This window comes from Pseudoliparis swirei, chromosome 2 (assembly GCF_029220125.1).
Source record: "Pseudoliparis swirei isolate HS2019 ecotype Mariana Trench chromosome 2, NWPU_hadal_v1, whole genome shotgun sequence".
In the NCBI taxonomy this organism is placed as follows: Eukaryota; Metazoa; Chordata; class Actinopteri; order Perciformes; family Liparidae; genus Pseudoliparis; species Pseudoliparis swirei.
Genome location: NC_079389.1, coordinates 21,112,612 through 21,136,275, shown reverse-complemented (window position 1 = coordinate 21,136,275; position 23,664 = coordinate 21,112,612). Strand labels below are relative to the sequence as shown.

At 44.8% G+C, this 23,664-nt stretch overlaps 1 protein-coding gene across 1 annotated transcript; it reads right to left on the bottom strand.

Annotated features, from left to right (window-relative positions):
- Positions 1-13,375: 13,375 nt before the first annotated feature.
- On the bottom strand, positions 13,376-15,129 carry olig2 (oligodendrocyte lineage transcription factor 2). Its single transcript, XM_056423465.1, has 2 exons — positions 15,101-15,129; positions 13,376-14,636 (listed from the first exon to the last, which is right to left on the bottom strand). The coding sequence occupies exon 2, from the start codon at positions 14,612-14,614 to the stop codon at positions 13,781-13,783; it is 834 nt and encodes a 277-aa protein (XP_056279440.1). The 5' UTR covers positions 14,615-14,636; positions 15,101-15,129; the 3' UTR covers positions 13,376-13,780.
- Positions 15,130-23,664: the final 8,535 nt, after the last annotated feature.

The window sequence follows — 23,664 nt, the reverse complement described above, 5'->3', positions numbered from 1 at the left end:
GTCTAATTCACATCCTGAGTTCGCATCAGACGTTTCCACGGCACTCAAAATGACCTCTAGCGGCTCTTTAATGGAGTACAAATTGTCATAATTATAAACCCACCTATAAAGAGACGTCCGAGCCGTATGCCGGCGGCTTGACTTAATGGAGTCGGTTCACATCAGGTGTCTGATTGAGCTCTTTTGTGCGTCACTCGGCGGCGCGTCCACGTGTCCGCGGCCTCGGCGGTGGGACTCGGGTCGGTGACGCCTGAAGGACTCTCCACAAATTGGGAACGTTTACGCGGCTATCTTCTGGGCCCTTATCTGTTCGTCACTGGCTGCGTCGCTTGTTGCTCAAGAGCTCGCAATTTCAACACCGATGCATTTCTCCGATTAGCTTGAAGTTCCTTGAAGAGGACAATAAGGAGCTCGCGAGGTGGATGGCCTCGCGGCGGGAACATCCGACGCATTACGGGATCTTTCTGGTGGCGAAAAAACCCTTAGAAATTGAAAATAGAAAATACTACCTCACAGAAGTGATACGACTGCACCTCAGCGGATGACGGGATTTTTTGACATCGTGAATCCCCCCAAATGTTTAAAAAAAAGAGAGTTTCTCCATATGTGCATGTTTTTTTTTTAGATAAAAAAAGATTCAAAATCAATCTAACCGCTGCTAAGAGCCCGATTGAAACCTTAAAGTGACTTTGAAAAAGTGTAACCCTCCTGTTACCTTTCAAATTTGACCCCAGCAATTAAAACCTCCAGAAAATTATTTGAATTAATATTGTTTTCCAAGTTTAAGTGTCATGTACTTTATGTTTGTTGACTACCTAAATAGCCCTTTAAATAAATGAAAAAGTTGATATTTACCTTTGCATTGAAAATGCGGAAGGTTATGTTTTGATCGCCGTGTATTTATTTATTTTTGATTTATTTATTTGTATGCGTGTTACTCGCATAACACAAAAAGTATTAAACCGAATCGCATGCAATTTGGTGGGATGATTGGTTATTAGCCAGGGACCATTTGATTACATTTTGGGATCAATCGGGTCAAAGGTCAAGGTCATGAACATCTTATTTTTACCATAGCGCGGTCAATTTGTATCCAATTGGCATGCAACTAATGCCAAAATGTTCATAATCCAATGCCCAATCTTGTGATATGCGAAGGTATGCGCTCTACCGAGTGCCCATTCTAGTTATTATATGTTTTACGGAGTGAAAAACAACCTGGGGTCAAATTGACCCCAAAGAACACCGATGCGTACAAGTTGTGTTCAGGACAGTGAAAACATATCATCATGTGAATGTTATGTTTTCACAGTTGTCCCCAATAAATTAGGAAAAGTCAAGCAATATGAAGCAAAAAATAATGATGTCAATCATTTTTTAAGAGACGTTAAACATTAAATGGGGTTAAATTGACCTCAAAGGTATCAAGAGGGTTAAAAGTTTCCCCGGATCCCCTCGGAAAGAGAAGCCGCTCCACCTTCCCGTTCTGGATCGATAAACCGAAGGAGCACCTGCTGTGGGCTTTTTATCCAAAGCGAGTTACAATGCGCCGAGAGAGTCTAATGAGAAAGTAACAGTTGCCGGTGACTGATCCTCTCCGTGTGTCCCTGTGGGCAAACAGGTGCAGCAGCAACAATGGAAACAGAACGGGACGTTTTTTCTCTCCCTTCTCCGGGGGTGAAGAGGCCGCTCGGCTTCAAAGCGAGGACGGAGCGCACGCACTCGTCTCTCGGCCCCGGCTCCCGCTCCGCGAGGCCCGGCCGAAGACATGAGAAGATTACAAGCTGTTAATAAGGTGGAACCAATCGGCCGAAGGTCTGCCTTTGTCCTTCCCAGCGTGCTTTGTGAGCGCCGCTCTGGGATAGTCGGCATTTGCCGCCGATCACAGCGCGGCGGGGATAATGGAGGCTGGAGGGGTGTCGGGTTTCAGCCCGCGGGCGCTTTGTGACACAGAGCCTAAACGCTTCTCTCTCAATCGCTGCACGCGTTCAGTCGGTCGCGGTTGTTTAAATACAGATGGACGTCCGCCACGTTCGCACTTCGAGTCGCTAACTGCTCCGCTGACACTTTCCCGCGTTGACCGCGTGTTGTTGATTTGTTTGCTTGTTTTGGGCGCCTCCAGTGTATTCCTGCACTATCGCACATAGATCCATTTGAGATACTCAGGGGTCAGATTTGGGGTTTTGAGGGAAATGCAAATATAGATGCAGGGTGGTGTGTACACACCGACAAGTAAAAGATAAGTAAGGGGGTGCCGGGGTTGCTTTTTGTTGTTGTTGTTGTTGTCTTTTTGTTGTTTTTATTGTTGTTGTTTTGGGGGGGGGGGGGTGTATGTGTATATATGTGTGTGTATGTATGCGTGTGTATATGTATGTGTATATATATGTATATGTATGTATGTGTGTGTGTATGGGTGTATGTATAAGTGTGTATGTATATATATATGTGTATATGTATGTGTATATGTGTGTGTGTGTGTGTGGGTGTATGTGTATGTATATGTGTGTATACATATGTTTATGTCTGACATTTGTGTCCTTGTTTTATGTTTATATTACTAAACGAATAAAAATAAATGGATGTATCTTTCAAATTAAAAGCCTACAAATCCTTTTAAAAAGAAAAACAAAACAATATCGCGACTGCGTTCTGAAGTCGCTCTGAGATTTGTCTGTGGAATCGAAGCGCTTTACCCTCTTGGTCGCGGTCATTTAGAATTACACAGAAGGTAATTCAGCTCAATGAGGGTCTCTTGTGGAGCAGATGTTCCTCTCTGAAACAATGCTGGGGATCTGAGGGGTGGCGGCTCAGAGGAAAGTGTGAGTTAACAAAGTCTCCTTCAAACCCCCGATCCCATTGAGCCTGACAATGAGGGATTCACGGCCGCTGAACTTCCACAGGAATCCTCAAACACAGAGCTTCTTCTTCTTCTTCTTCTTCTTCTTCTCTTCTTCTTCTTCTTCTTCTTCTTCTTCTTCTTCTTCTTGTACTTCTTCTTCTTCTTCTTATTGTACTTCTTCTTCTTGTACTTGTACTTCTTCTACTTCTTCTTCTTGGACTTCTTCTTCTTCTTGTACTTCTTCTTCTTCTTCTTCTTCTTGTACTTCTTCTTCTTCTTCTTGTACTTCTTCTTCTTCTTGTACTTCTTCTTCTTCTTCTTGTACTTCTTCTTCTTGTACTTCTTCTTCTTCTTGTACTTCTTCTTCTTCTTCTTCTTCTTGTACTTCTTCTTCTACTTCTTCTTGTACTTCTTCTTATTGTACTTCTTCTTCTTGTACTTCTTCTTCTTCTTGTACTTCTTCTTCTTCTTCTTGTACTTCTTCTTCTTGTACTTCTTCTTCTTGTACTTGTACTTCTTCTACTTCTTCTTCTTGTACTTCTTCTTCTTCTTCTTCTTCTTGTACTTCTTCTTGTACTTGTACTTCTTCTTCTTGTACTTATACTTCTTCTTCTTCTTATTGTACTTCTTCTTATTGTACTTATTCTTCTTGTACTTGTACTTCTTCTTCTTGTACTTGTACATCTTCTTCTTCTTCTTGTACTTCTTTTACTTCTTGTACTTCTTCTTCTTCTTCTCACCGAGTGATGTAGGTCAGGAGCTCCGCTAGTTAAATTCTAAATATTGAGGTGGGTGGGTTGAGATGTTTCTTTTCGGGGTTTTATTGGCGGCACAAGGCCAAGGGTGGGTTTTCAGAGGTTATCCCCATCTGTATGGAGGGCGGTGCCGCGAGACCCGAGTCCCTGTAAAAGTGAAAGCTGATAGCGGTATGACGGATGGGGATACTCGTCCCCTAATCTGGGCTTCTGAAAGTGAAGCAGTTCAGCGAGGCAAAAATGGGAACAAGCGTTAATGTTTTTAATGTCTTGCACACAAAAAAGACACTGCAACAAAAAAAAGTGGAAATGTGGGGTCCATCTTCGTGATCTTTGTGTTTAATAAAGCGGCAAAAGTTGGACTCCAACAACAATCCACCACATCTTCTCAAATATGAAACCTCTACTTTTCTAATTTGTTGGAATAAATCTGGTTTATTTCAATGTGGGTTTTATTTTCTTAGTTTGAGCTTTCATGTCTTTCAGTAAAAATGAAAAAATTGTACTATTCAACTTGAATGCAGTGACCTCGGTAAAAAGAAATCTGAAAGAAGAAACAGAAGCAGTCGGATGATTTAATTGGAACCAACCTCCAAGAAAGAAGGGGGACATTATGATGAGTATTAACTTTCTGCAAAAACCAATCACAGTTTTAACTTTGACCTTCAATATTTTTTGTATATTTCATATACAAAAGGGACATTTCTCCCGATACATTTTGAGAACACCTTTTGGATTTGTGCATTTTGAATTTTGCCGAATACGCACATTGCAGAGTTGTCCCGTGAGAGGGATGTTCTTCTCCGGCCCGTGTCCTGGTTGGGGTCGTCCCCGGATGTGTTCCCTCTGGACGCCAGCTGGGCGGGAGCCCCGAGGCGGAACCGGGACACGCTGCAGGGATCACGCCTCCCAGCTGACCGGGGCAGGAAGAAAAGCTGGTGCTCTGGTGCTAATTTCTCTAATTTGCTACGCCGTGAATGGATGGTCGCTAATGGGACCAGAGGAGGAACGGAAGTTTTGCACAATGCGGAAAACTTTGGAGTTGTCGGAGCACGGCCGACCTACCCACGCTGGACACACTCTTCCTATCGTCATTTTAAAAAAAAATGGTAAACAGACTTTTTCTATGTATCTTTTATCTCCTAAACATCCGTTTTTCAGTTTAAATGTCCCATTATCTGTCCGATAGATTGCTTCCATTCAGTTTCTTTACACATTTTAAGAGAACGTTTGACATGTCGCAAATAAATACATAATACAAAATTGGTTTGGAGCGAATAAACTCAGATGCATTGTAGTTTCGGGGTCGGTGGTGTGAGAGAAACAATGGTTACGAACCGGAAACTAAAGAAGTCGCCTCGGCCAAGACCAAAGACCAAAGAGGTCTTCGGCGACGCGTGTTCATTCGAGCGAGTTTTGATTGTTCTTTCACGTTGGCTAGTATTCTCCACGTGTCATGTATTTCAGGAGGAGAAGCCGGTCATCGGCCCACGACCGAGATGTTAAATGTTGGCTACTTTCAATTCAGTTTATTTGTATAGCCCAATTTCACGAATTACTAATTAGTCTCAGAGTGCTTTACAATCTGTACACATAGACATCCCTGACCTTTGACCTCACATCAGATCAGGAACAACTCCCAAACAACCCTTCAGGGGAGAAAGGTAAGAACCCTTCAGGAGAGAACAGAGGAGGATCCCTCTCAGGATGGACAGAACAATAGATGTCATGTGACCAGAAGGAATCATTTCACACAAATTAAAACACAGTAACAACACAATGAATACCACAGAGTGGATGAAGAGTTGGTTGTCGGCATATTCCACGATCCAGACCTCCACGATCCATCAGGCAGATGGAGGTAAAGAGGAGGAGTGGGCGGAGTCTCAAAACCATTTGGCAAAGACGTTCCATCGTCTCATTTCACGCATCTACAAAAAACAACTCGAGCGAACTTTTAAAAAGGTTTTTATTTCCCATACAGCTATTCTAATGCAACGCTTCAAAGGGTGAATGGAAACACGGCGATACGACATATGTAACATATTCTGTGCTTTGTGGCCCGACCAGAGCGAGCGCCCTCTCAGGGTGTAAGAGGCGCTCGTTGATGTCGGGAAACCTTTCTTCACCCTTTCTTTTTCTCTTTTTTTTTTCTTGAATGCATTTTTAAGACATTGTTCTGATTTCAGAAAAGCTTGCAGCGCCAGGCTGGCAGATGGATGCAAGTGGATGTAAGATGATTCTTTCAGGCGTTGACGGACACATCTGTCAGCACACGCACTCTGTAACACACACACACACACACACATTCACCCAACTCTCCCACTTCCTCCCCTCGAGACAGCCCAGAATCTCTCCACGTTGAACCTCCTACAGCCCCCCCCCCCCCTCCACTGAGCTCCTGCTCCTCGCAGCACATTAAATCCCCACTAAGACCTGAGAGATCAGACTGAAGCAGCCTCCACTCTCCCTTTCTTTTCAGCCCCCACTCCGATTAAACTGCAGCAGGTTTGCCACAGATGTTGTCCCGACTCGCGGCCGGCCTCCCACCGAGGACCGCTAACCACCGGGAGCGCGATAGCAGGGGACGGACGTTTTATTTTGTTAATAATTAAATGCTTGAATGCAGACGTCAAAAAAAAAAAAAAAACATAATTGAGATCTACTTCCGTCCAGCTTGCTTATTATAAACGAGACGACCGTGGTGCTAATTTGATTTGTAGAAAAGGGGGGAAACCCGGGGGAGGCGACAACTCAGAGAGCTGACATATGTTGCGCTGCAACATGATAGCCGGCTTCACTAACTCGACAAGTCGGTGGCCGTCGTCTTTAAAACATCTCGTGGTGGCATCGACAGCACTGGCTGAAGCTCAAACCCAGGACAACAACACGGTCCCCCCCCCCCCCCCCCCCAACCTGTCGAATAGCTACCGCTGGTCAGTGCATCTCGCCGATAGCTACTTTCAACTGACTCAGAGATACCGATGTCGTAGAAAGTGCCTCTACATCTCGCACAACCAACCCACGGCCGCATGGCTCCTCGCGTGGCGCCGATTGGTCCGTGCTCTGGCTTGCCGGACGCAAACGCATCGCTACAGAAGCTCCGGCGAGACGGACTCCTCGCGCGATCTCGCCGGCATTGCGAGGATCCAGCTGCCGTGTGTCGAAGCCACTCGATCCGCTCCTGCCGCGGCATCCCTGCTCCTCCAGACCGAAGGGTGACAGCAACGAGAACTTATTTCGGACCCTAAATCCGATGTTTCTGAGATCGCCCGGCAGGTGCACGCACCGCACCGTGTCGCTCTCCTGAAAGGCCTTTCGAAGGCCCTCATCCTGAAGTAATTCAAAGTGCTGTCCATCCATCGGACAACTGGTCCCCCCCCCCCCCCCCCCGGCACACCCCTCTGAGACCCCTGTGCTGCTGCATTGGCCGATTCAGGTCCCGGTCCTGCGCTCCTCACATTCACTTTGATGTTTAATCCCATCCTGACTGTGTCCTCCTTCAGTCCGCCGAGCCGCTCGGCCAGTCATGAATATCCAAAGGTCCGCTTACTTGACAGGATTATCCCTCTTTTCAAAGCCACTGGGGACGATTCTTCAGCCACAAAAAAACACACTCAATGGATCTTCTGCTCACTCGCTTTGTTTCTCTCGCTTTCCTTCACGCTCACTCCCTTCTGTCTTCGTCCCTTTGGACTTTGACTTAAACACATTGATCCACCTGATCGAGGAGTTCATCTGCTGCTGTTCATAGATTATTGAACAGACACACACACACACACACACATGAGTATTGTTCGATCTTAAGTACGTGGCTGTGCAGAAATAGCCGGGTGAATGAGGAGCGGCTACTTCATTCCATTTATAGAGGGGTTTTAATTGTGAAGAAGACATCACGAGTTGGAAAGCAGCTGAACTAGAAACAATTATGTATCGCGATGGATTCAGAATGCCGGGAGACTCTGGCTGAAGAATTTCAGCTTCTGATGTAACGGCTTCTTTGCGAACTTTGGTTGCGAGCTGCGTCACAAATCCCACCAAGGCTGCAGGTTCGTGGGACCAGCGCGGACATCCGTAACCGAGCCGTTATCACCGATGATCTCCAAATCGAAAAACGTTGACTTCCCATCCCACATTGGGACCGAACGGCAGCCGAAAAGTCGCCGTTTGTCGGTCTTCACGCTTCCTGGTTCCTGGTTACGTGGATAACGTACAACTTTTTTTTGTGGGATACAAATTTCGGAGCAATTTTGTCGGTATAGGTATCGCTCTGAATCAAACATTTCGGGAACATCGGCAAGATTGTATCGTCGAGCGATGTGGGTTAAGTTAGGGTGACCAGATTTTAGTTTGTGAAAAAGAGGACATTTTGTCTCGGGGGGGGGGGGGGGGGTATAGCGTGCCACACAAACAACAATGCAACTAGTGGAGGCGGCAAGGTGCTCAGTGTTGCCAGATTGGAGATGGTGAAGTATCGTACCAAAGGCTCAACATGGTTGTATTTGGAGGATAATTATCGTGTATCTGTCAACCCTGAGATCGGTCGACCAATGACTGCTCTCTATACTGTCAGAGCTCGCGCAAGAAGGTGGAACGTAAGGGAGATACCATTTCCAAAACTTGTAAGGGGTAAATACTAGTTTGTGAAAGACCCAGAGAAACACAAATATCCGCCGAAGCAAAATCCTGGACGTTTTTGGAATCCCTGCCGGACGCATTTTTTAGGTCTCAAAAAGAGGACATGCCGGACATGCCGGACACGTCTGGTCCCCCTAGTTAAGTATCAAGAGGAGCTCGGCCCTTCAACAGGGGGAGATTAAGACCCCGCTAGCGAGTCAAAGTCCATCACTGTGTGCGATGGTGGATTTAGGATGACGGCGGTTTAGGATGAGCAGATGAGACTGATTCGGAGTAAACATCACTCCCATGGGAAAGAGTGACCTCGGAGGTCTCGTCTTCACCTCGGAGCTCCATCTATTCCCTTGTAAGTGTTAAATCCCGTCTTTGTGCGTGACGGCTTCTCTGTTTGTTTATCTCCTCTCTCGTATTCTTCGCTGCCTCATGGACTCCGTTTCTCTCTCTGTTATTCCGCCACCTTTGATGCGTCCCACCGATCTCTAATCCTTTCAGCTAACACCACGCGATGCGCGGAGCTGAAAGGGTGTACATCTGTGCCGTGCTTTCAAGGCGGTTTAAGTCCAGTTTGCGACAGTGTACGACCGATGCTCCCCTTCTGTTCGAAGTTATGAATATTTAAACTGTCACAGAATCAACCGCGCACTCGCGGCATCAATGGATAAGTCAGCCTGCCACCAACAGTGGATACGGAGCTGTTTATTCAAATCCACTCGCTGAGGTGTGAGGCCCAGCTGCTATTGGCCGCAGTGTGGAGGCTGAGAAGATGCAGTTTGCGTTTTAACTTTAGCACCGTGGTTATCTGGGATTATAATAGAAGACTCTGCATCGAGCGCTGCGCGAGATTATCGGCGTTAACTAAGAAGAAAATATATATTCAAAATGCACTGATGTTAAATGATAATAGAAGAATAAAGAAGTAAAGTAAGGAAGGTTTTTGATTAATTTTAGTAGAAGCATAACAGTTGTCACGAATGGGCACTCGGTAGAGCGCATACCTTCGCATATCACAAGATTGGGCATTGGATTATGAACATTTTGGCATTAGTTTCATGCCAATTGGATATAAATTGACCGTGCTATGGTAAAAAGAAGATGTTGATCTTTTCTTGACCTTGACCTTTGACCTTTGACCCGATTGATCCCAAAATCTAATCAAATGGTCCCCAGATAATAACAAATCATCCCACCAAATTTCACGCGATTCGGTTTAATACTTTTTGTGTTATGCCAATAACACACATACAAATAAATAAATAAATAAATACACGGCGATCAAAACATAACCTTCCACATTTTCAAAGCGAAGGTAATAAACCACTTTGCAGCAGATGTATACAAATCTGACAATAGTCGTGTTTCCATTCAGATATTTGCGTGCTGGTTTTGAAGTTCTGTCTGCACACGGCACCATTTGATCAAACGTCCTGAAGGGAGAAAGAAAGTTCTCTTGATTGGGTGTTTTTTGTTTTTGCAGAAAGTTGAAGCAGTAAATTGGATAGAGGAATACCGTTGCCAAATGAATGCTAACGTCGTGGGAATTAGCTCAGCAATCATCAGCCGTATCTACCGTCGCCGTTTTCTCTGATATTTCCATTAGTATAAAAGACAATTCCTGTTTTGCTTAACTTTTAACAAAACTACGCTGGAGCCCAGAAGTATGCGCTCCAAACAAGTTGATTAAAAATGCCCTGAAGTTCAAAGGTCTGCTTAAACATCGCTGGACAATCGGATGGGAACACCGCTAGACATGTCACAGTACGGACAACAGACCATAAAATAAATCAAAGAGAACAGAACCACTGCTCTGGATCACTGTCACTCTGTCATGGTTTACAAGGACACTCCAAAAGAACAGAACCACTGCTCTGGACCGCCGTCACTCTGTCATGGTTTACAAGGACACTCCAAAAGAACAGAACCACTGCTCTGGACTGCCGTCACTCTGTCATGGTTTACCAGGACACTCCAAAAAGGACAGAACCACTGCTCTGGACCGCCATCACTCTGTCATGGTTTACCAGGACACTCCAAAAAGAACAGAACCACTGCTCTGGACCGCCGTCACACTGTCATGGTTTACCAGGACACTCCAAAAAGGACAGAACCACTGCTCTGGACCGCCATCACTCTGTCATGGTTTACCAGGACACTCCAAAAAGGACAGAACCACTGCTCTGGACCGCCGTCACACTGTCATGGTTTACCAGGACACTACAAAAAGAACAGAACCACTGCTCTGGACCGCCATCACTCTGTCATGGTTTACCAGGATACTCCAAAAAGAACAGAACTACTGCTCTGGACCACCATCACTCTGTCATGGTTTACCAGGACACTCCAAAAAGGACAGAACCACTGCTCTGGACCGCCGTCACTCTGTCATGGTTTACCAGGACACTCCAAAAAGAACAGAACCACTGGTCTGGACCGCCATCACTCTGTCATGGTTTACAAGGACACTCCAAAAGAACAGAACCACTGCTCTGGACCGCCATCACTCTGTCATGGTTTACCAGGACACTCCAAAAAGAACAGAACTACTGCTCTGGACCGCCGTCACTCTGTCATGGTTTACCAGGACACTCCAAAAGAACACAGGTGCTGTCCCTTCTTTCTCAGGTTGTATTCTCGTCACGTTGTCAATGGTGTCTGTTCCGCTTTGAGAAGCATGAAGACGGTTTCTCTTCACATTCAACCAAAGCGTGCGGCGGATTGTTGGAGCGGCGGAGAAACTAACCGCGTTTCATTTTGTTGCCGTCGCGTTCGATCGTCGAGGTCCGACGTCGTCCGACCGGAGCCTTCTGTCTCCGAGGAGAACATATAGCACCCGGTTTGTCTCGTACGTCAATAATTAGAATAATTCGTCCAAATCCCCGTTGTTTCGCCTCCTTCCGGTTGTGTCACGTCTCTATCGCTCCATCATATGTGTGACTTCCGAAGAGCCTCGTGTTCCAGGAGTGAACACTGATCGTCACCTTTCCCCGAGGACACGAGCCGGATGTCCGTGGGTCATTTTTTAGTCCATGGGGGAAAAAGTGGCTCCACTCTCATATCAACTCTGTGGAGCTTGGAGCTGCTTTACATTTGTATAAGTGGAGTTATGAACCAATTACTAAATACACTGGTGTGACAACACACTAGAGGCTCCTCCAGGATCAACTTATGTATACCGGACTATTGCTGTGATTGACATGAGCAAAACACCTTTTGTCCCTTTGGAAACACCTGTGTGCAGCATTTAAGGCTCTATTGTAATGTTGTTTATGAGATCCATACTTCAATTGCACTCTTTGTCAGTTCAGGCTAATTCAAGGCCTCTTGCACATAAATGAGTGGACTGACAGGCTGCAGCATCACTGAGTATTTCTCTTCTTCCAGCCCTGCGTCTCTAACTGAACTCAACAACATTCCTATGCATGATCTCCGCATCTAGAGCAAATAAACAAAAGAAATAGCGATATATAAACTGCTTCTTTCTTTGAGGTCGGTGACCTGTTTAGAGAGGAAGTAGAGTCACCGTGTTGTGCGCTGTTCAGACGCTGTGATCAAAAGCAAATCTCAAAGATCAATTTAAGAGCAAAGGAAGTTTCCACATGCTGAGACTTTTGTCCCTACCTGTAAATAAACTGTTTTGTTGTTTTGTATTGCACCGAATGACCTCTGCAACGTCCTATAAGGACTTTGAATAATTCAATCCCAGTAATGAGACGAATAAACAAATGCCTGCATGAATATTCAGAGATTTTAGTTCATATCGTTCCATCTTCAAAAGCCTTTGGAAACATTGCAACAGCATGCGCGGTCTGCTGTGCAGCTGCTGCCTTTTTCCTAAAGTGCACCGGCCTCTCGTCACATGGCGTGCTTGTGCGCGCGACCCCTTTTCGGCTGTGGACGCGCTTTTATTTTGCAAAGCTGCGGCTGTTTGGTGCTCTCGTCATTTATACATATCTGTAACATTTCAATGTGTTGGCGCATTGCAGCAGACGCGTTCCGCAGTCTGACCGACAGGTGCACTACGTCATGACGCGTTGGAAACGGAGCTGATCGACTGTGTTGAGATCCATCCAGAAAACCACGTTTGTTTCACAAGATTAAAATATTAAGATTAATAAATTAAATAATAAAAATAAAAATAATATATGTATGTATATAAATATATATATAGTATATATACATATATATATATATATATATATAAATGAACAATTGAATCTTGAACAACATATACACTGTCCACCTCAATTATTTCAATAAATTTGCTCTTAGATGAATTATTTTTGTTTTAATTAAGTGGAATTCATGTAAGACTAATATTATTTTTTATTAAAGTTATTCACAATTCAAAAGATTGTGTAAAGAACCAAACCTCTGGATATAATTGTTTTATTTCTGGCTGAATTGTTGAACTATAGAAGCAAACCTGTTAGAAGGAGTTTGAGATCAATGAAAACTATTTTATTTATATATCTCAAAATATGACAACATATTTCAGACATGAATATTGAAATATTGAGCAGTTTAAAATGTTATGTATGGTTTGCACAATGGAGGCCAATGAAAAGGAAATATGGTCCTTCCGTCATGTCACAACTGGCTTCCTCGAATGCCAATATTTCTAGATTATGACAATAGATTATGTTGACAATAATAGAGTAATAAGTACTCAAAATTATAGTAATTCTGATAATAAAAGTACAGGTCTGGTAAAATTGTGAATTTAAAGTCAAATTAAATGTCTGATACTGTTATATGGTCCTCAGTGTGATTGTGAGTCTGTTGCATCAGTGCCGTTGTAAAGCTCATTAGACATGTCCCTCCTTCTGTTGTGTAAACTACACACATATTTAAACAAACAAACAAACAAACAAACATCACCAAAGACCTTTTTTTCACTTTTCAATTAATCGTCTTTATTTTACATTTCAAGCCCCAACACGATCAGACATTCATCTGAAATTCCCGTCCAAAGTAAGTAAATAAATATCATTTTCATTTTTTATTTTATTTTTTAATAAAAAAATAAACAAGTGGTCATTGTTCGCGTCGGGAAAGAGAATGAGAGAGAGAGAGAGGGAGTGGGAAGCGTTGAGACGTGAGAGAGTAAAGCAGGTGCAACATGTGGGGGGGGGGGGGGGAGTCTTCCCGTAACGAGACTCTAATATATGAATAATCCATCTACATATGTACACTCTATATTTGAGGTTGGATTGGGGCCCACAGGAGAGAGAAGTAAAATCAATTTGATCTTTAAATATCTGCGGAGACACACACAGACACGCGCGCGCGCACACGGCCCGGGCCTTGTGTCCAGTAATAAGGAGCTCTGTGGAGACACGCCTGTTAAACAAGTGAGGTAAATTACCATAAAACGCTAAGTTAGTTTGCAAAACCCCCCAAAAAAACAAAACCCGATGGATTCTTTACCGGCTCCGTCGTAACGGATTCAGCCACAGAGATAAATATAAAACGAGTCACAATGTGGGGGAGAGAGAGAGAGTCAGTACCAACACCCCCCCGGAACAAGTTCGTCTCCACCTCGAGTGTGGAGTCACTTGGGGTCGCCGGACAGCCTCGGCAGGGGCACCGCGCTCATGCTGGTCACATGCGGAGGCGGGACTTGGCACATGCTGCACGGGCACGGCATCCCGGTGCCGACGCCCCAGTGCTGGAAGCTGCTGCCCAGGGGCCCCGCGCCGGCTCCGGGCGCCTTGAGGAGTCCGTGGTGGGCTCTGACCGAGGTCACGGCGGAGATGCCGGGCGCGGACAGCGACGCGGAGGAGACGGCCGGCGGGAGGAGCGGGTGGTGCACCACCGGGTGCGAGGCGTGGGAAACCACCGGGTGTCCCGGCACGGGTCCCGCGTGCGTCATAGTCCCGCAGGCCGCCGGGTGGAAGCCGCCGTGGTGCCCGCCGCTGCCGTAGAACTCGCTCACCAGCCGCTTCATCTCCTCCAGCGAGTTGCTCAGCATCAGGATGTAGTTTCTAGCCAGCAGCAGGGTGGCGATTTTGGAGAGCTTGCGCACCGACGGCCCGTGCGCGTAGGGCATGACCTCCCGGAGCCCGTCCATGGCCACGTTGAGGTCGTGCATCCTCTTCCTCTCGCGGCTGTTGATCTTGAGGCGGATGGTCTGCAGCTCGTTCTCCGACAGCAGCTTTTGGTCCTTCTTGGACAGCCGCAGGGAGAGGGAGTCGTCGTCGTCCTCGGAGAGGCTGTGCAGGCCGTGCAGGCCGTGCAGGGTGGCGAGCTCGGACAGGTGGTCGTTCTGCGTGGAGGACACGGCGCTGGAGAAGCCGTGCACCGACTTCTTGAGGGTGGCGAGGAAGATGTCGTCCACCTCCGGAGATGAGGGTCTGCTCGACACGCGGCTCGTATCTGAGTCCATGGTCTGTGTCCAGCACGGTGAGCTGGAGAGAGAAGACCCGCGTGGTTAATGTACCGAACAGCAACCATCCCGGCACGGGAGGAAACACCGACTGCACGGAGGTCACAGCGACGGTCGATGACAAGTTATCGAGATGTAATACGTTTGATTAAAAATTATAAAGTAGGACTAAAATAGCACCTGTGTATCCTGCAGGAACGTATTCTATTTTTTTTTTTAAACAAGGCTGGTAGGAAATACATGTATTTCAATGTAGCTTGACTAAAATAATAATAATTATATATATATATATATATATATATAAATTAATATTTCATCACCAAATGAGGAATTACAAAAGAAATATAAATATATATATATATATATTAATTAATATTTCATCACCACATGAGGAATTACAAAAGAAATAGTAAAGTAGAAGGAGAAACAGAAATATAAGCATAATAATATTTACAAATAAATACATAATAGTAATCAAACACGTACCAAGAGTGTTTTCCGAGCGCGAATGGTGAGAAAACCGTTTAACGTCAAATCCACTTGTTACTCCCAAATCGCATTGACAGCCCATTTGGCACGCTGCGCGCGACCGCGGGTTATATAGCCGGGGATGGAGCCGCTCGCGGGCCGGGTCACCGGGGCAACGCAGTCGCTGCCCCCGCGACCAATCAGCTCCGCGCAGGGAGGAGGAGAATGAGGGGGAGTGTGGGGGGAGGTGGGGGGGGGGGGCGGAGGGTTCTCCAGCCTGATGTAATTATACCAACACACAGCATTAAGTGAAATCAGACACACTCCCCCCTATGGCTCCTGCTTGTGGAAATGCTGGCCCGCGCGCGCGCATGGATTTTATTGTAATAACACAGATGATAAGCCACCTTTCTTTGTGTGCCCCTCTTATAAGTGAATATTAATGTGCCTGTATTATCCAGTGTCCGGAAACAAGTAATAAAATAACTCACAATTCTTTAAAAAATTTAAATGAAATAAATGTTCATTAATTAGATTACATTTTTTTTAAATATTGAAATGTGACTAAAAACACTTTAGTAGAATTTATCGTCTCTGTATTTGATGTCTTATTTCTTTTTAATCGACACAATATTTTCGTCATTATTATTGATGGATTCGTTCCTCAGCTCTTTTATTTTGTGAATGTTTGATAGTCAAACCCTCCCGCGCGCATGAGCCTCGCGCGCCGCACTGCGCGCCGCCGCCCTCCACGCGCATGCAGGAACCGTTAATAACGGGGTCGGAGCCCAATAAGCGGCGCAATATGTTTCCCGCTCGCGGTGTTGCTGTTGTTCCGTTGCTACCGGCTGTCGGCCAGCAGCTGCCGTTAAAGTGCATCTTTAACGTTAATTAATGAAGTGTGAAAAAATTGTTTCTAACGGTTATGATCCGTAACGTTTCAATTAGTCCGCAGTGAGCGATAGCGGTGCGGCCTGCTGCTGGCTCTGCGGCGGCCTCCCGGCGCACATAAGGGCCCGAACCGGTGATTTGCCCTCGGCCGTAACTCACAGTGACGGCGGCTTTGTCCCCAAATATGAGCGCCGCGCTGCAGTCAGACGCCATCGGCGCTAATTGCCTCGACACGTTGATCTGGTTTTCTCTCAAAGGACTCCAATATATATACAAATGTAAAACATATAAATATATATATATATGTTTTTTTTAACTTCTTATAATTAAAGACAATATCCGATTTAGTTTTTTATTTAAAAAAATGTAAAAAATAAAGTCATCCATTATAATTATATTACTTCTCATCCAAAACACATTTTGATTCATGCTTTTTAAAAATATGTATATATATCTCTCTTTTTAATTGTAACTTAATTTTTTATTATTATTATTTAATATATATTTCATATATATATATATATATATATAATGTATATAAGCTTTTTTCTTTTCTTTTTTAAATATATATATATATATTTTAAAAAAGCTTTTATAAAGAATATATATATATATATATATTTATTTTACAAAAAAGAATATATAAAGTGTTGTTTTATTAAAATGTGTAAAGTTAAATTAAAATGTTAAATACGTCAGTGTGTCTGTGGTCTTTACTGTCCGGATCTGATGGAGAACATGTTGCTTGACCAGTTGACCGGAACTAAAGCTTGAGGGCGGGTTCGTGCGATTTCAACGGTCACCTGCCAGCCAATCACAAGCGAATATCTTCCCGTAACGGTGATTCAGGTTTCACATCAGTCCGCCAATGATTTCACAAAATCAAGGTCTTTAACACACACACGCACACACGCACACACGCGCGCAAACACACACTGCCCCCCCCCTTTTTTATTATGTTATATTTTCTCATCGTTATGATCTGCGTGTTTCCTCCCGTTAAATGAGATTATATTAATGGGGGCGTTTGAAACCAGGAGGTGTGTATCTGTGCCACCTCTCGCCTCATTGCACATTCCCACACACACTCCTCTCCTTACCACTGGCATCTTGTTGCGTCATATTGTTCATCTCTGTCTGGAACTATGGAGGCCTCGTGTCACTGTAAACCCTCACACGGTGTTTCAGAAACATATAGATGAATCTATATATATATATACATATATATGAGATTATATATATATATATATATATATATTCATCTCCTGATCTATGATTTAAAAAGAAAGACTTGCTCAACTTGGCACGAGGGGGTGATTTAGGGTCCCAAACCAAGGTTGAGAAACTTATGAAATGACCACAAATAAATCATGCAGACCTACTTTTCCTTTTTTTAGAAGGCAACTATATATATATATATATATATATATATATATATATATATTATAAAAGCTTTACAAAATATATATATTTTAAAAAGCTTATATAAATTTGAAATAAATAAATAAATATATATATATTATTTTTAAAGCGTGTATACATTTTATATATATATATATATTATAAAAGCTTTTCATATATATATATATATATATATATATATTTTAAAAGCTTATATAAATTTTATATATATATATATATATATTAAAAATTGCTCCTTTGATTGATTTCCTGAAAACTCTTATTCTAATTCCAAAAAAGCCATCAGTTTAAGGTCAGGTGTTAAAAGTAAGAGATGGGTGACCTTGTCCTTTCATTTGACTTATAGCTAATGTGTGACACACACCACATGCTTCACTGATTCATGAGCCTTTACATTAGATTATATATAACTTTATTCATCCCCAGGAGGACATGTCTTGATTTCTTGTTTCACCCCTTCAATCAAAGAGGTTGCAGTAAATCACATTTGGTCAAAATGATCACCCATTGCTAAAAGAAACAGAGTGGCTCAAACAATAACATCAAATAAACAAGGGGGAACTGTTAGAGCCATACCTGTATACAGCCATATTCAGCCTACATCCATTATTATAGTGTTATTATGAGAGAAAAATGAAAACACTTCATGTGTTATGAGTGAATGAGCTTTGCCGCTCGTCTTTCCCGGTTTTCCTCCCCGCTCTGACCCCACGGCGGCAGGGATCTGCTCCCGTTGAACCACCAGAGACCACTGGTGCCGAGGGTCTGGCTCCCGGTGCCGGCCCGGCAGGTTCCTCCACAGCGGACTGGGGGAACCGGGTTCTCACTGGACCCGACGACTCGGCATCGCATGGGGTCGATACAGGAAAGAGCAGAACACAAACAGTTTGAAGCGTTGTCGTGGAAAATAGAGTTTACTGTCATATTAGAGTTTGATTTGAATCATCAGCAAAAAGGGCGGAGAACAAAAAACAGCCTTAAACCAAAAGGTTATAGAGGAGTTATTAACACTTCCTCTTCCCCTCCAACTTTGACTCTCAACTACACAACACTCCTCACCACCATCATCTCCCTCTCTCCCTCCCTCTCTCTCTCCCTCCCTACCTCTCTCCCTCTCTCCATCTCTCCCTTTCTCTCTCTCCCTCTCTCCTTCCCTCCCTCCCTCTCTCTCTCCCTCTCTCTCTCCCTCTCCCTCTCTCTCCCTCTCTCCCTCCGTCTTCCTCTCTCTCTCTCTCCCTCTCTCCCTCTCTCTCTCTCTCCCTCCCTCCCTTTCTCTCTCTCCCTCTCTCCTCTCTCTCTCTCTCTCCCTCCCTCCTCTCTCTCTCCTCCTCTCCCCTCTCTCTCTCCTCCTCTCTCCCTCCCTCTCTCTCTCTCACCTCTCTCTCCCTCTCTCTCTCTCACCTCCCTCTCTCTCCCTCTCTCTCTCTCCCTCCCTCAATCCCTCTCTCTCTCCCTCTCTCCCTCTCCCTCTCCCTCTCTCTATATCCCTCTATATCCCTCTCTCTCCCTCTCTCCCTCCCTGTCCATCAGTCTGGGTGGCGGTATAGGCCCGGTGCCGTGGTGAATACCAATAGTGAAGAGGAGCATATGTGAGCCTACTTAATCCTGCTAATCTGCCTCCAAAATAAAAAAAAGAAAAGGAACCAACAACAACAAAAAAAGCAGAAAAGAGTGGGTGGAAAAAAGCGGAGAGAAGTTTTCTCTTTCTGTCTGAGGAGCTAACCGGCTGAAAGACATGAATGATGTCCCGGCTCGGCCCCTCCGTCCCATTCTCTGACAAATCTTGGAACCAAATGAAGCAAAATTCTCGCTTTTGTTGAAATCTGTGGCGAGGAACGTGAGACGCCGCCTGCCACACTGTGTTACTGCGTGTGTGTGCGTGTGTGTGCGTGTGTGTGTGTCACATGCGGCTCTCCCACCGAAGTGAGTCACTGTACATTAGATTGCAAAGTTAAGTGCCAACACAGGAAGTGCATGCTGTTTTGAAGAAGAGCAACAACAACAACAACAACAACAACTACTACTACAGAAAACACATTAAATAATGTTTCCCACAAAAAATATTTTAGAAAGATAGATAGATAGATAGGTAGTATTGGTAGGTAGGTAGGTAGATAGATAGATAGATAGATAGATAGGTAGATAGGTAGATAGATAGGTAGATAGATAGGTAGGTAGGTAGATAGGTAGGTAGGTAGATAGATAGGTAGGTAGATAGATAGGTAGGTAGATACATAGGTAGGTAGGTAGATAGATAGGTAGGTAGGTAGATAGATAGGTAGGTAGGTATATAGATAGATAGGTAGGTAGATAGATAGATATAGTAGGTAGATAGATAGATAGGTAGATAGGTAGGTAGGTATATAGATAGATAGGTAGGTAGATAGATAGATAGGTAGATAGATAGATAGGTAGGTAGGTAGATAGATAGATAGGTAGATAGATAGATAGGTAGGTAGATAGATAGGTAGGTAGGTAGGTAGGTAGATAGATATATAGGTAGGTAGGAGGTAGATAGGTAGACAGAGATATATATATATATATATAGATAGGTAGATAGGTAGATAGGTAGGATTCGGCCTGCGGGCCTTGAGTTTGACACCTGTGTGCTAGAGGGAATGTCGAAGCATCAGCTGTTATCCCCCAACACCGCAAACATGAACCTCATGGTGGCGCTAGAGGAAGCGTCTATAGGTTCACTGAAGTAAGCATTATCATGTCGCCTGTCTCGTCCAGGTCGCCCTCGAAAAATAGATTTTTAATCTCAATGGGATTCACCTGGTTAAATAAAGGTTTACAAAAATAAAGTGTCCGTACGACATTTCATGGGCATCTATCCAATAACTGTTGAGGTGATTCCAACCGGACCGAAAGTTGTTCGCTGACCAACAGACGGCGTAACATTTTGTCTTTGCTATAAAAAAGTTAGTTCCAGCTTTCCCGAACCAGCGGACGTTGAAACATCGGTGGATGTGGGTCCAGGACCCGGAGGCGGAGCTGTCCAGGTGCACGTGGCGTGAAGAGGCCTTGATGTATAGGCAGGCCACGTGATGCGGATCGAGGGAGTCTTCAGGCCTCCGTGCCTAAAGGGGCCGGACAGTGTTAGGTTATGCTGGCCCGGGGCTTTATCTCTACAACAGCTATTAGGAGGTAATTAAGTCCTAACACTGCCGAGCCTCCCATGGTTACTATAACATAACTGCAAATGGGAAGCTTACAAGCTCCTTTAGACGGCATGACAAATTGAATGGAACTCATTGGGCTCGGGCTATTATTCCGGCGGCCCCATCTGGCTGGGAAAAGATAAAGGGGATTTGCTGGAGGTTGTGAGGGGTTGAGCCTCCGTGCTCGATGTGTGTGTGAGGGATAAGAAACGAGAGAAGGCGGGGGGAGGGGGGGGGGGGTCCTGGTGTAGGGAGTGTTTTGAGGGTTCCAGGGGGGATTTTTTCCCCCTTCTTTTTTCTTCTCCTCTTTGGTCTGAGCTTCAATTCAACAGGCAGCCGGAGATTTGCTTTGGCCAAATGTTACAAATGTTTCGACAACCCGGTCTCTGATCCTCGGGGGTCACCCCGGAGGGCAAGGGGGGTACGACGGCTTCACGCCCAGAGATTTAACAAAGCAGCACGGGGATGAATATATTCACACTTGTATTCACTCCCCTCCAGATGCTTGTTTTAGGGAGACGGAGGAGCGGACGGAGCAGCACGTTACCCCAAAGCAACGCCAGCTGGCGGGTTGTGTCTCTGTCTTAGTGCGTCCGTGACCCGACTTGCGCGCACAAAAAAAGCGTCACGTTCTCTGGAGTGATGCTGTCGGTTGTCTCCGGGGGTAATGAAGGAGACGTTATGTTCAGGCTGTTAAAATGTCTTCAGGATGTTTAGAAAAGCTCTGGAACTTATTTAGACTGTACAATTTAGTTAAGTATAATTGAAGCAATCAAATCACATAGTAATCTACACATGCTTATTTTGCTATTTTTTACTTTTGAGATTGGGTCGACCCGGAGTGGGAACCGTGGGGCATCAATGTAAGTGGTCTAGTCCCGCCCACGCGTCTGATTTATCATCTCATTTGGTTATTTTGGGGCATTTTTTTGCCACAAAATAATCAGTCCGGTTGTCTTCACTGTTTTTAATGTGTTGTACGGCGACCTTGAGTGCCTTGAAAGGCGCCTTATAAAATAAATGTATTATTATTATTATTATTATTAGTTCATTTGGCATTGTGTTATCCTTATAGGTGTTTCGGGTATTTTGTCCAGCCCATTGATATCAACATGAGGAGGCTAAATGAAACGTCTCTTCATTATGCAACAGCAGCACAAACTGCATCCACCAAAATGGAGTTGAATCAACACCTAAAACCACAACAACAACAACTACATCTTTGTCTGATTATTCTTGAATCTGAAATGTATATTCAATGTCGGATGAAGTTCCATCCTCCCCGGCATTTTAAAGTTGCTTTAACAGCTGGCGGCCCACGCCGAAGCAATATGAAATCGGCCAAATCTTCATCTTCTTCTTCTTCTTCTTCTTCCTTCCATTTCGCTTTGCACAGAACGAAACAGCTTCAGCGCCACCATCTGGTGTGAAGTGGGCTTGAATGGACACATTGAATTCAGGATTAAATATATATAACTCTGCTCTGTTCCCTCCAACTGTCTCTGATCCCTGGCGTCAAAAAACACAATTCAGTGTTGGGGTCCAGAATGTGTCACCTCGTTGGATTGGAAACCAGCTTTGAAGGGAGGTAGCCATTTTGAAGGGTTTAGTTGTAGGCTACAAGGATTATATTTTACAACAGGAAAATCTTCTTTCCTTTTTTTGAAAGACTGAAAAGACCATAAGACGAGAGTCTAACCGATGTTGTACTTACTCCAACACTCCTTGAGTGTCGGGTTGTGTCTTGCGGAGAAGACCGTACGTGATAAGCGGCTATAAATCTTTCATCCCGAGTCTACGAGAGTCATTTTCAAACATCTCCGCATCGGAGAGCTTCGCTGAAAAGTTCTCCAAAGGTGAAGCGTGCTTTCTTTTGTGCGGATGGACGTCCGAAACAACAAATAGATTGTCTCTGCGTCACAGTGGCCGAGGGCCTCGGCCCCGTTGGGAGTCACCGATAGCCCTACAGTTTCCTCGGTGCTGCATCACAAAGGGTGTAAAGGGGTCTAATGATGGGGATCCGCCCGGCTCAACAGGCTCTCATTCAGATGGCCATTGTCAGAAGGCCGGAGACAATAGGCAGAGGAATAACAATGGCGTAGACAAGCAGCCCAGGCCATCCCCGCTCTGCTGCAATTAGCGTCATATGGAGGGACCGAGAGGCTGGGTTACATTCCTTTACTCTCACTGCCTCCTGATCCCATCACACACCAGCTCATCAGCCCGGACAAAGAGTCTCGACTACTTTATTATTTCCCCAAGAGAAACAGCTGTCACCCCCCCCCACACACACACACACACACACACACTCAAACCTATACCCCGAAAATGATGTTTTCACACCTTTTGGGTTGTAGGTGTCCTCTGAGTGGTCAGTTGGTGTTTCACATTCCCAAACTGAAAATGTAACATTTTTTTCTCGTAACTACATTGAAACAAATGTGAAATGGTGGCATGTGCTGCTAAAATATCACCCGGACAATTATGCTTCAGGAAGACGTATTGCTCATCGAGGTATTAGTGGAGAGATGAGCACTTGATTGTGAACCAACGTTTCTCCACTATTAAAATACAATTCCACTCTTATCATTTAATGTAAAGCTGGGAAAAAACACAACAATAGAAAGCGTGAACATCCAAACGACGAGCAGCTCTCTGAACACAGAGGGCAACTTAAAATAAGTGACTTTCACCTGTGGCAACCACCTTAATGTGAGAGTCATCTCCAGGAGGGATGGAGGGAGGGATGGATGGGTGGTTGGACGGAGTGATGGATGGAGTGATGGATGGAGTGATGGATGGATGGATGGACAGAGTGATGGATGGATGGTTGGACGGAGTGATGGATGGATGGATGGATGAAGTGATGGATGGAGTGATGGATGGACGGATGGTTGGACGGAGTGATGGATGGATGGAGTGATGGATGGATAGATGAAGTGAACTTCATTTCCATGTTGCTGACAGAAAGAGTTCCCTTAGTCAGCAGCTATTGGAAAGACGATGTGTTGGCCATCATCAGGTGTCCCAGGTGTCCCAGGTGTCCCATGCAGGTGTCCCATGTGTCCCATGCAGGTGTCCCAGGTGTCCCATGCAGGTGTCCCA